The 13,030-nt window shown below is 36.5% G+C and overlaps 1 protein-coding gene across 1 annotated transcript in view; it reads right to left on the bottom strand.

The window, feature by feature from the left end:
* Positions 1-13,030, bottom strand: part of LOC133195144 (uncharacterized) — a 37,525-nt gene extending 24,495 nt beyond the window's left edge. The window contains exons 1-3 of the mRNA XM_061331009.1: positions 12,973-13,030; positions 11,177-11,338; positions 10,938-11,059 (exon numbers count right to left, since the gene is read on the bottom strand). Of these exons, the coding sequence (XP_061186993.1) occupies positions 10,938-11,059; positions 11,177-11,338; positions 12,973-13,030 (342 nt within the window). The remainder of the gene's footprint in view (positions 1-10,937; positions 11,060-11,176; positions 11,339-12,972) is intronic.

Below are 13,030 nucleotides of genomic sequence, written 5' to 3'. Positions count from 1 at the left end.
GAACCAGGGGCTTTTTGCATAAAAACGTCATTTTTCGACCCCGTATGACCCTAAGGGTGAAAATGAAAATTCCAAAACCTTATTGGACAGCTACGGGACACCATCAACCATCTTCCATAAGATGATGAGGCTACTGTGTAAAATGTAAGAGGAGTTCTAGGAACCAGGAATTTTTTTGCATTTTTGACCTCCATTTGACCCCAGGGTCATGAAAATTCAGTAACATTAATGCTCATATACAGGACACCACCAATCATGTTCCAAAAGATGATTAGGATACTATTTTAAATGTAAGAGGAGTTCTGGGAACGAATAAATGAAAATATGAAGATAGAATGAAATATGAAGATAAAACGGTATTCTATCTCAAAAGTCCAATGGAACGATACAAATTTGAAGCAGAGGAAACTCGGACCTGAAAAATTAGAGATGGGATCAGGTGCCATGGAGGAGTAAGCATCCCCTGCCGACCGGTCACATCCGTCGTGTGCTCCTTGTCATGATCGGGAAACAAAAACCAGATAAATCCGTAGACAGTTCAGTGTATATATAATGGCATAACAATTAGTATGAGAAAAGTCAGTCCACATTTGACTCAATGATAGGTTGTATGTGCTGACAAGGTCATTATATCATTACTTGCGAAAAGATGACTTCAAATGATACTGTTGATACCCTTGTTTCGTCAACTTGTTTGTTAGTATCTTGCCTCGTTTTAGAAATTGTTCATACGTAGAGCATGCTCTTGCGTATCGGATCAACTGAGAGACATAAACAACATATGTAGGTGATAAGGGTAAAATTGAAAATTTCAAAGCCTTATTGGAAACCTACAGGACACCGCCTATCATATTCCAAAAGACTGATTGGTTACTGCTTAAAATATAAGAGGAGTTTGAGGAAGAAGAAAATGTGACAGACGGACGGAATAGGGTAACAACATTACAAGAAAACTTTACAGGGCCTGGATATCGAATATCTGAAAACTAATCCTCCATTGTGTTCATGTTCTTCTTCACCCTATAACTATAGTCCTGCTGGACACGTTATTACTGGTGACGTTAATAAAGTTAATAATGAGGACCTTAGATCATTAATTTTAAAAGGTCCTAAATATAGGGAACCCCGATCCTTCAACTGGCGTCGAAATTTCTTAAATATTATGGATTCTGAAGTAGAGGATTACGCCAGGCGATGGGCCAGATATGAAAAAGAAGACCTTGACACTTTGTCAGAATGGATTAAATGTATCAGATGTATGTTAAAATCGCGCATTAAAAGATTGAGAACCATATGAGAACCATCTATCCTTCTGTATTCAATAATCCAGAAGTGAAAAAAGAAATAGATTATATGATCAGTACGTACTGGTCCCTGGTGACAACTCAGGTAACAACATTGTCTTTGTTTGTAAGGTTCATTATATCAAATGTATTTTAGAGGAACTTGGATTTGATTCTACAAGTGGTAATCCAAATTATACTCATAGTTCCCTTTCTAAAGAAGAAATTCTTCAAAATCATTTATGTCAGTTTTGAATATTTTTAATATTGCAAACAACCATGATGAATTTGAATTACCATATCTATATTGGATTCCGAAACTTCATAAAAATCCTTACAAACAAAGATACATAACGGGTTCCAGTAAAAGTTCTACCAAGCCTCTTTCTTTACTCCTCACTAAGATATTAACAGTAGTGAAGGAGAAAGAGTTCTGTACAACAATATATTCGAGAAGTGATGTAAATCAGATGTGGATACTTAAAAATTCTAAGGAACTTTATGAAAATTTGAAATCACAAAAATTTACCAAAATCATCAGCTTAAAAACTTACGACTTTTGAACTTTATACACAATCTTTTCCCACGATAAAGTAAGCTGTATGCTTTCGAATATAAGTCAATGATTGAAACAATATATTTTGTCAAAGAGAATTAATATTCTCTATGTTGCGAGCTTACAGCTATTAGCTCGTCTTATTTTGTTGTAAAAGATGGAATTGCCATGGGTACCAATTGCGCCCCGTTATAAGCAGACCTTTTTTTATATTCATATGAAGCAGAATTTGTTCAAAATCGTATACATGAAAAGAAGAGAACACTTATGGAGGGTAATCGTGTTAAAAAATCCAGACTTGTAAGTTTGTAAATCCAAACTTGTAAGTTTGTAAATTCAAACTTTTAATCGTATCAGTTTCATAGTCTACATATATAAGTAGGTAATTCTGACATCCTAGCATGTAGTTCCGAACATACAACTGTGTTGACTTTGAGTTTATACTATGAATGTGTGTATTTTTGATGTTGTAAACTTTGTTTTCCGGAATTTATATTTCCGCGCCCTGAATAAAACACAAAGACAATTGACAAGTCTACAGATGTAAAGTCTACGTGATTGTCGATTGTAGTACAATTTATCATTGAGTCAAATACTGACTGACGTTTTTCATACTTATTGTTAGGCCATTATTTACACACTGAATTGTCGACGGATTTTTCCGTTATTTCCCGATCATGACAAGGAGCACACGGCGGGTGTGACCTGTCTGCAGGGGATGCTCACTCCTCCATGGCACCTTATCACACCTCTGATGTTTTGGAGGTCCGTGTTTGCTCTGCTTCTATTTTGTAATGTTTAATGGACTTTTGAGTTTGAATACTGTTCGTTATTTCCATATATTTCATTTAGAAAGTGCGGGTATAAAAAATGAATTTTATTTAGTATTCGATTGTTTCCTAGTGTACAGTCTCATAAATCCAATATGGAAGTGCAAATTATAGAAATTTTAAATGTCATAAGATTTGATCAAATTCGCTGTGCAAATGCTTCAATATTTTGTGTGACTACCAAGCGCTGATACAACAACATGACAATGCCTCAGAGAACTCCGAATAAGAGTTCTAATCATTTGCAATGGGATCTTGCTCAGTTCTTCACAGAGAGCATTTTCCAATTTCTGTACATTTGTTGGAGGCACATCAGTCGTACACATCGCTGAAGAACATCCCACGTTTGTTCTACTGGGTTTAAGTGTGGCAAACATGAAGATCATTGCATTTGTTCAATTGTTTCATTAGAAATATATTGTTCAACAACTCGAGCCCTGTTTGGTATTGCGTTATTATCCATGAGATCAAAATCTTGACCAATACTAGTAGCAGCTGTATAAGGACAAACAATGTTGTGAAAAATCTTATCCTGTATATAAGACCAGTTAACGGATCATTCCGAATGAAAAACTGTTCCGTAATCTATCGGAACATAACCCACTCCAAACCATGACAGAAAGCGGTTATGCTTAGCAACACAATAGTTATGGTACTGTTAATTCTTTTGGCGCCGCACACAGAGACGACCATCATGGAAGCCCACACAAAACTTGGATTCATCTGTGAACAGAATCGGTCTCGTTATCGCCAATGTTCATGGTTATTGCTAACTCAAGACAAGCATTGCGAGGTATTACAGTCAAACATGGACGGATATGCTGTCTTGTAAACATGCAAATTTGCTGCAGGTATCCTATTTCTTAACGTCTGAGTGGGTTTTTGCAACCCATGAACATTCCTATACTTCCTATTCAAGATTTCGGCAGACATGAACCGATGCGTTTTGGCAAGAGCAAATTTCTCACTGCTGACGGGCTGTCGTACTTTTTGGCATGTCACTAAAGTCTTTGTTGCAACCCCCCCCCCCTCCTGCGTTCTGGGACCTTTCCCTTTACCTGCTTGATACGCTTTGACTGACGTTTAACTGTCGATTCAGTTGACTTTGAGCATACCCAATAGCAACATACCTTTGGCACAACCCTTGTGTACATCCATATGTCGCCTCTGCGGTATGTTGTCATTAATTAAGCTCAGCAATTGTCAAATTTCAAAGTCTAAAGTAATTTTTAGCTCAACTGAACTGAAAGATCAAGTGAGCTTTTCGGATCACCAGTTGTCCGTCGTCCGTCTGTCTGTCCGTCCGTCCGTCTGTAAACTTTTCACATTTCCAACTTCTTCTCAAGAACCACTGGGCCAGTTTTAGCCAAACTTGGTACAAAGCATCCTTTGGTGAGGAGGAGTTTAAATTGATAATATGAAGGACCAAGTCCCCTTCAAAGGGGAGATAATCAAGTAAAGACAAAACTTGGGTGGGTGATTAAAGAATCTTCTTCTCAAGAACCACTGGGCCAGAAAAGCTGAAAGCTATGTGGAAGCATTCTGGGGTAGTGTAAATTCTAAGTTGTTCAAATAATGACCCCCGGGGGTAGGGCTGGGCCACAATAGGGAATCCAAGTTTTACATTGAAATATGTAGTAAAAATCTTTAAAAATCTTCTCAAAAACCACTGGGCCAGAAAAGCTGAAACTTACGTGGAAGCATCCTGGGGTAGTGTAGATTCTAATTGTTCAAATCATGATCCCTGGGGGTAGGGCGGGGCCACAATAAGTACTACAGGGGGTGGGGGGATCAGGTAAAAAAACAGCAAAGCCAAAGTTACTCAGGTGAGCGTTGTGGCCCATGGGCTTCTTTTTGAAATTATAGTCTTACACAAACTTTCTTTACCTTGACCTTTGCCAGCTGTTTCTCATTTTGGGAGGGGGATATTGTAAATGTAAACTCGGTAATCGAACTTGTGCAAATAAAAAGCATAATGTACGACAGCCACATAAATATTATTCTTAAAACAAAACTCTTGTATAAAAAAAAATTAAGACTTAATTCCATGATCCTTTGCTTTTTTGTTGAGTATAAATTATTTTTTTTTTATTTTTGTTGATCAATTACAGTATTTACAGTGATTAATTATCATAACTGAATAAACAAAAGAAACTAACTTCTCTCTGTTTACTCATAAGATCAATGGTACCCTGCTCAGAACCAGAACGCTTGATCCATTGGACCAGTTTCAGAATTTTGGAAAGGTCACCCTTCCTTGTTTCTTTTCTTAACAATGCACTTAGTTTGTCAGCTTAATACACAGGAACAGAGAAGAAGATTTTCAAAGAATTGAAGCAATTTCACTATAAATGTATGACCAATGAAGCCCCACCCTAGCAAAATGACCATGACCAAGAGGCCTTAATTCAAAATTTTGGAAGAGGCACACTTGCTTATCATTTCTATGTATTTAGTTTGTCTCCTAAATATACAGCTGAGAGAAGAAGACTTTAAAGAATATCACTTTACCTATATGATCTACATGTATAAAGCCCAATTTTTACATCAAAACTCCAAATCTAAGGACCATGAATTTCACAGTTTGCTTTTGAGGTACCATTGCTTATTGGAATTCATACAATAAGCAAGCATTTAACGAATAAGTTGATTATATAAGGATATAAAGAATCTCGTTTATACACAATATTTTGCAAATTCTATAGTTGAAACAATGGCTATGATTGCAACTACAGTCTCTCGTTAAGTCCATTACTTTTACACTGAATTGTCTACTGAATTCTCCAGTTTCCCAATAATGACAAAGAGCAAACAACGGATTTGAACGGACGACAGGGGATGCTCACTCATTTAAGGTAACTGGTCCCTCCTCTGTTTTCAGAGGTCCTTGTGGCTCCTTTGTATTGTTTGCTTTGACTGTTCGTAATTCTCATATCTTATAAATCCTAAAAGTCTGACTGCTTGATGTCTAGGAGTAAATAAGCCTTTTAAAAGTTACATTAAATTTGATAGTTTGAACCCCACCGCTCAGGTTCCAACAAATTTGATGTCGATATCGACAATATAACATCGATATTGTAATGCTATCGATCCTGATCATTACTATGGAATTGGAAATACTGGATAAATATTAATCTTAGTTTTATTTCGACACCGTTGATATCGACAATATCATCGATATCGATACAGATCTGTACAGTTTATTTCCAAATTGAAGAAGAAACATATTTATTGAACGTCGCAAGTATGATGTCGATGTGCATTCATTATTTGGCATAGGTATCTAAATAAATAAGGATGACAAATAAAGGGCAAGGAGTTGTTTTTTCAGGAGGTTTGGGTTAAGGTAAGGTTTTGGGTAAGGGTGAACGTTGGTAAAAATATTATGGTTTGCAGAATCATAATTTAATATCGGTACGATTTCGACATTAGGGCAAACTTAATAATCAGAAAGAACGTACTCATAACTGTAGCATAAAGAAATGCATCAACAAGAATGATGTCGAAAATGATTTGATATCCATACGATATCGTCGATATCGACAATATCGATAGCAAGTACAATCTTCCTAAATTTAAATTATTTAAACAAAGACATACATACACAATGGCAAGGACAGCAGTTTGAAATACTTGAGCAAACATGAATCGACATCGAAATGATATCGACGATATCGACACTACAGGAGGAACTTCAGAAAATGATAGTATTCAGGTACCATAACATTGAGGGAGGTAACCAACATCCATTGAATAATCATGATTGAATATCAATGCGATATCGTGGATACGTACAGTAAGAAAAGCTTTGTAAATATTGAATATTGTAACATACGAACAAGAAAAAAGAAATATTGTAGCAAACTATGAAAAAATAATCTGTCGATATCGTAACTACATCTTGTCTTGGACATAACTCGGCTCAAAAGAGCCAGGAACATGAAATTCACAACTTTCCTCTCCTTTTATCACACATGCTATATATCAAAATTGATTAAAATATATATAAAGGTCACATAGAAAAAGCTGAATATGTTTAAATATAACATACGACGGACGACAAATGACAACAAATGAAACATACAGCAATAAGTCATCTGAGTAAATGAACAACCTCATCTCCAAATGTAATGTTAAAATGATGACATGGTTCGGATGAGATAATTGCCTCAAAGACAAGGCGCACTTCCTATGATCCCTTTCCTTTGCCTAGTGTTGGTTTGTTACATTATTCAAAGATGGCGGAGGAAAAAAAAACGCTTGAAACAACCCACTTGGTGGAACCCCTACAGTTCCAACTTAAAAGCGAAAATGATAAGCCCCCCCCCCCATTCTGCCACAAAAGTACTTTCATGCACACTTCAAAGATAACGGGGTGATAGACGAATCTTAAATTTTCTTGAAAAATGAACAAGAAAAAAAAGAAGAAAAGTTTCTATCAGAATATTGGCAATGTCCAGTCTTAAAGACCCTCCAAAAACTGAAAAGGAATACTTCCTATGATCCCTTATCCTTCCCTTGTGTTGGTTTGTTATGGTGTTCAAATATTGCAAAAAATAAATACTTCAAAAAGGGATTTCAACCAAAGCACAATTAGGTGGTTCACATAAAGTCCTAATCTGAGATCGGCAATTGATAGCCCGATACGCCACCTACTATGCCCTACTAACGGTATGATGCATATCCACTTCCAAAAAAAGGCTTATAATGACTGATCTTTATCCGTGTTTCAATATTCAATGTAAATAAACGACAAAGTTGAACTGGCCCCCATCAGGACCAAGAGAACCCGATAAAATTTTTCAATGATTCTCAACCAGTATTAGTCTCTTTCATGGACCTGAGGTGATTTGAAAATGAAAGTTTGAAATATGCCCCCACCCATGGCACCACTTGGTGGTACCACTACAGCCCCATTCTGAAAGCGGGAAATGATAGTCCTAGGGGCCCTCTACCTTGCCTTAGTAATGATTTGAAGCACACTTCAAAGATAAGGGGTATAATAGCTGACCTTTATCCGTATATTAAAACACAAAGTGAAAAACAACAAAGTTCAGGTTAGCTAACTGGCCCCTTCCTTCCCCAGGGATCCTTCAAAAACTTGGCAATTGGTTCTCCTTAATGTCCTTAACCTTTCACTAGTGTTACTTTGTTCTAGAAGCCAAAGATGCTTTCAAAATGAATGCTTGAAATACGTCCACCACCCTTGGCACCACTTGGTGGTACCACTACAGCCCCATTTTGATAGCGGGAAATGATAGTCCTAGGGGCCCTCTACCTTGCCCCACTAATGATTTGAAGCACACTTCAAAGATAAGGGGTATAAAAACTGATCTTTAACCTGTATAATAAAAAACAGAGAAAAACAACATAGTTCAGGTTAGCTAACTGGCCTCTTCCTTTCCCAGGGACATTTCAAAAATAGCCAAGTGATTCTCTCTAAGGTCCTTAACCTTTCACTAGTGTTACTTTGTTCTAGTAACCAAAGATGCTTTCAAAATGAATGCTTGAAATACGTCCCCCACCTATGGCACCACTTGGTGGTACCACTACAGCCCCATTCTGATAGCGGGAAATGATAGTCCTAGGGGCCCCCTACCTTGCCTTAGTAATGATTTGAAGCACACTTCAAAGATTAGGGGGTATAATAGCTGACCTTTAAGTTGTATATTAAAACACAAAGTGAAAAACAACAAAGTTCAGGTTAGCTTACTGACCCTTTTTCTTCCCCGGGACCCTTCAAAAACATGGCAAGTGGTTCTCCCTAAGGTCCTTACCCTTTCACTAGTGTTACTTTGTTCTAGTAGCCAAAGATGCTTTCAAAATGAATGCTTGAAATACGTCCCCCACCCTTGGCACCACTTGGTGGTACCACTACAGCCCCATTTTGATAGCGGGAAATGATAGTCCTAGGGGCCCTCTACCTTGCCCCACTAATGATTTGAAGCACACTTCAAAGATAAGGGGTATAAAAACTGATCTTTAACCTGTATAATAAAAAACAGAGAAAAACAACATAGTTCAGGTTAGCTAACTGGCCTCTTCCTTTCCCAGGGACATTTCAAAAACAGCCAAGTGGTTCTCTCTAAGGTCCTTAACCTTTCACTAGTGTTACTTTGTTCTAGTAGCCAAAGATGCTTTCAAAATGAATGCTTGAAATACGTCCCCCACCTATGGCACCACTTGGTGGTACCACTACAGCCCCATTCTGATAGCGGGAAATGATAGTCCTAGGGGCCCCCTACCTTGCCTTAGTAATGATTTGAAGCACACTTCAAAGATTAGGGGGTATAATAGCTGACCTTTAAGTTGTATATTAAAACACAAAGTGAAAAACAACAAAGTTCAGGTTAGCTTACTGACCCTTTTTCTTCCCCGGGACCCTTCAAAAACATGGCAAGTGGTTCTCCCTAAGGTCCTTACCCTTTCACTAGTGTTACTTTGTTCTAGTAGCCAAAGATGCTTTCAAAATGAATGCTTGAAATACGTCCCCCACCCTTGGCACCACTTGGTGGTACCACTACAGCCCCATTTTGATAGCGGAAAATGATAGTCCTAGGGGCCCTCTACCTTGCCCCACTAATGATTTGAAGCACACTTCAAAGATAAGGGGTATAAAAACTGATCTTTAACCTGTATAATAAAAAAACAGAGAAAAACAACATAGTTCAGGTTAGCTAACTGGCCTCTTCCTTTCCCAGGGACATTTCAAAAACAGCCAAGTGGTTCTCTCTAAGGTCCTTAACCTTTCACTAGTGTTACTTTGTTCTAGTAGCCAAAGATGCTTTCAAAATGAATGCTTGAAATACGTCCCCCACCTATGGCACCACTTGGTGGTACCACTACAGCCCCATTCTGATAGCGGGAAATGATAGTCCTAGGGGCCCTCTACCTTGCCTTAGTAATGATTTGAAGCACACTTCAAAGATTAGGGGGTATAATAGCTGACCTTTAAGTTGTATATTAAAACACAAAGTGAAAAACAACAAAGTTCAGGTTAGCTTACTGACCCTTTTTCTTCCCCGGGACCCTTCAAAAACATGGCAAGTGGTTCTCCCTAAGGTCCTTACCCTTTCACTAGTGTTACATTGTTCTAGTAGCCAAAGATGCTTTCAAAATGAATGCTTGAAATACGTCCCCCACCCTTGGCACCACTTGGTGGTACCACTACAGCCCCATTTTGATAGCGGGAAATGATAGTCCTAGGGGCCCTCTACCTTGCCCCACTAATGATTAGAAGCACACTTCAAAGATAAGGGGAATAACATCTGACTTTTAATCCATATATCAATAGACAAAGTGAAATACAACAAAGTTCAGGTTACCTAACTGGCCTTTTCTTTTCTAGTCATTGAAACCTGTCAAAAAGTTGACAAGTGATACTCCCTAAGGCCCCTAGCTTTTTTCCAGTTTAGTGTTAGTTTGTTCTAGTGGTCAATGATGGTTGAAAAATGAAAGCTTGAAATATGTTCCCCACCGTTGGCACCACTTGGTGGTGCCACTACAGCCTCATACCGATTGCGGGAAATGATAGTCCTAGAAATCTATCTTGCTACAGTAATGATTTAAAGCACACCACTCTTATAAGATAAGAGGTATGAGAGCTGCTTGAAATATGTAACCCACCCTTGGCACCACTTGGTGGTACCACTTCAGCCTAATTTTCATGGCCGTATATAATAGCCCTGTTGACCCTTTACTTTGTGCCAGTAATTGTTCGAAGCACATTTCAAGGATAATAACTTAAAATAGATCAAATTACCTTCAAACCCTTATCAATGTAAATATTAGGAGTAAGCAAATTTCAGGTTAGCGTTTTGGCACCATCATGTTCCTGAGACCCGTAAAAGAGCTTAAAAAGGATTCTCCCGGAAGTACTTAACCTATTTCCAATGTTGGTTTGTTCTTAAGCTGTCAAAGATGGTGACATTTTCTCTTTTTTTTTTTGGTTTGTTTGTTTGTTTTGAAACCGCATAATTTTCCTTATGCAGGTGAGCTTAACTGCCTCCAAGTGTTTGAATTATTAAATAATTAAGTGTCGCATTAATTATCTAATTATTAATTATAATATTATGTCGAAAATGAGGCATTAAACAGTATTGCGTCAGAGTACTCTCAGTCCTTTGATGAATTTCCTTATTGGCTGCTAGCTTCTGCGGGCTTAATGGCTGCTGTTATTGGCTGCTAGCTTCAGTCTAGTGTTTAATTAAAGTAGTAGATGTATAGATGCACTGTGTATATCCATGACTTAAAATGCATAAAGGATACCTGAATTCCAAAATGAGTCAAATTTACAGATGCACATATCTCTCGACAGAAACCTGCTGATGTAAAGTTGAAATAAAAGTTGTAAGTTCTATGTTCATTGACGACTTTTGAATCGTAGCACCCTTAAAAGAGGAAAAGTCATCATTATGATTGACAATAAAATGTGTCCCCTCCCATGTTCTTTATTTTACAACAAGTATTTTTGAGAAAATAAGAGCTTCAAGGCTAACGACAAATACCTAAAAGTTTTATCCAGGGTGAATATCGCCGATAAAAACCAGTCCAGTGCTGGAAAGAGTTCAAAGTTACATCATTGGTTTTCAGGGTATCATTAGTATGGCTGCAATGTTGTTGAGCTTCAAACCAGTTCCATGAGTCTTTTGTGGAGACAGTAATATCAACTAGATATATAAAATTTACGATGTAATAAAATATATCCTTTTTCTAGAATGTTTAATAAGCTTTCAAATAATTACATATTCATTCATTTTCCTACCAAATTAAAGAAATGGGTCATTTTGTTTAAAAACTGTTCAAATATCACGAATGCAATAAAATCTCTTCAGATAGATTTTCTTGGGGGATAATAATTAAATGAAGCTTCTTAAGAGCAGAATCAACTAAACGGCACTTTGTTTGTGACTTAATCAGTGGAACTTTCACTTCATCTTAGAGGGCGTTGACTATCCTTTTTTGTGATATGCAAAACTACATATGGCATTAAAAATAGAAGGAAAAAATATACGTTTACAATGTATATGCTATAATTTGTTTTATTTTACTCGAATGTTAAGAATTAAAAGTTCAATAGATAAAATAGTAAACAAATACTTCTTAATAAGTGATACCAGAGAATAGATTTGAGTAATTTTAGTAATTACGTCTATGAAGCAGTGTTTAATGTTGTGAAACTTGTCGAAAGAGCATTCGAAATTAACATTTTTTTAAACATTGCTTGTTTCCAGTCTACTTGAGGAGTTCTAGAATCGTGTACTTGGTGCTGACAAAAATTGGAAATTTTGACAAATGTTTTGGTTTAATTCTATGTTTCAGTCTTCATATATAAGTAAAAGATAAATGAATACGTACTAAGTTAGGATATGTTGGTACATTAAACCATTTGTCATGTTATTAGCTTAAGAATAAATGATTAATAATTTTCTTTTCGAACAATTCATAATCAACAGTTTTTTCTTGAGATTTTTTTTTTTTGAATTTGATCGGGCAACAACAATAATGCTTCTAATAAATTTGGTTTTATTGTTGATTTAAGTATTTATAACTGGTTAGGGATTTTCGTACTACATGTGTTACTTTGAATGTTCAATTTACAGCATCTTCTTGTTCATACAAATCACGTGACGACTGGCATTGCATGCGACAAAAAATAACATTTGTTGTATATACTCTGCTGTTTAAGAATTCAAACGTATTCTTTTTTATTCTATTTCACTCAATTTCGCGGGAATGTAACATCATGCGATCTTGACTCATCACAATCCACACTGGAGACAGTGATGAACACGGAATTGAAAGGCTTTTTTTCTTCAGATTATGATCGTTGCTTGACAAATTAAAATATGCATATTTTACTTTTATTTCTTACCGGGTCTTCATTTTTATCACTGGGACGTAAAACAACATACAATTAATCAATCAATCAATCATTTTTATCACTTAGTATACATTATTCAATGAATGGCCAACATAATTCTATTGTGTTAATGTACGTATTACCCTAGAATAAATTGATTTTAACTCTGTTAATAATATTCGCCGGTATATGGCTGAAATAGTGCCGATTCGGCGTAAAACCTCAATCAATCAATCATAATAAAAATGACTTGGATTTTTTCATCATTGACGTGCAAAGAATTTAATTTTCTTTAAAAAGCTACAATGTACTTTTTTTTCCAATTTGAAGACAATGCTTTGATTTTCAAGTTTTTTTCTATATGTGATGGATATATAATCAATGCTCAATAAAGAATTGTTATCGCAAATGATATTGAATTAATCAAAAAAGTTTACAAACCATTGCATATTATGAAAGAAAACCACACAAGAACAATCCTTTTATCTCGTGTCTTCAT

The sequence above is a fragment of the Saccostrea echinata genome, unplaced genomic scaffold, assembly GCF_033153115.1.
Source record: "Saccostrea echinata isolate AGI-Se365-2 ecotype Australia unplaced genomic scaffold, CSIRO_AGI_Sech_v1 ptg000029l, whole genome shotgun sequence".
Taxonomy (NCBI): domain Eukaryota; kingdom Metazoa; phylum Mollusca; class Bivalvia; order Ostreida; family Ostreidae; genus Saccostrea; species Saccostrea echinata.
This window is presented reverse-complemented; position numbering and strand designations above follow the sequence as displayed.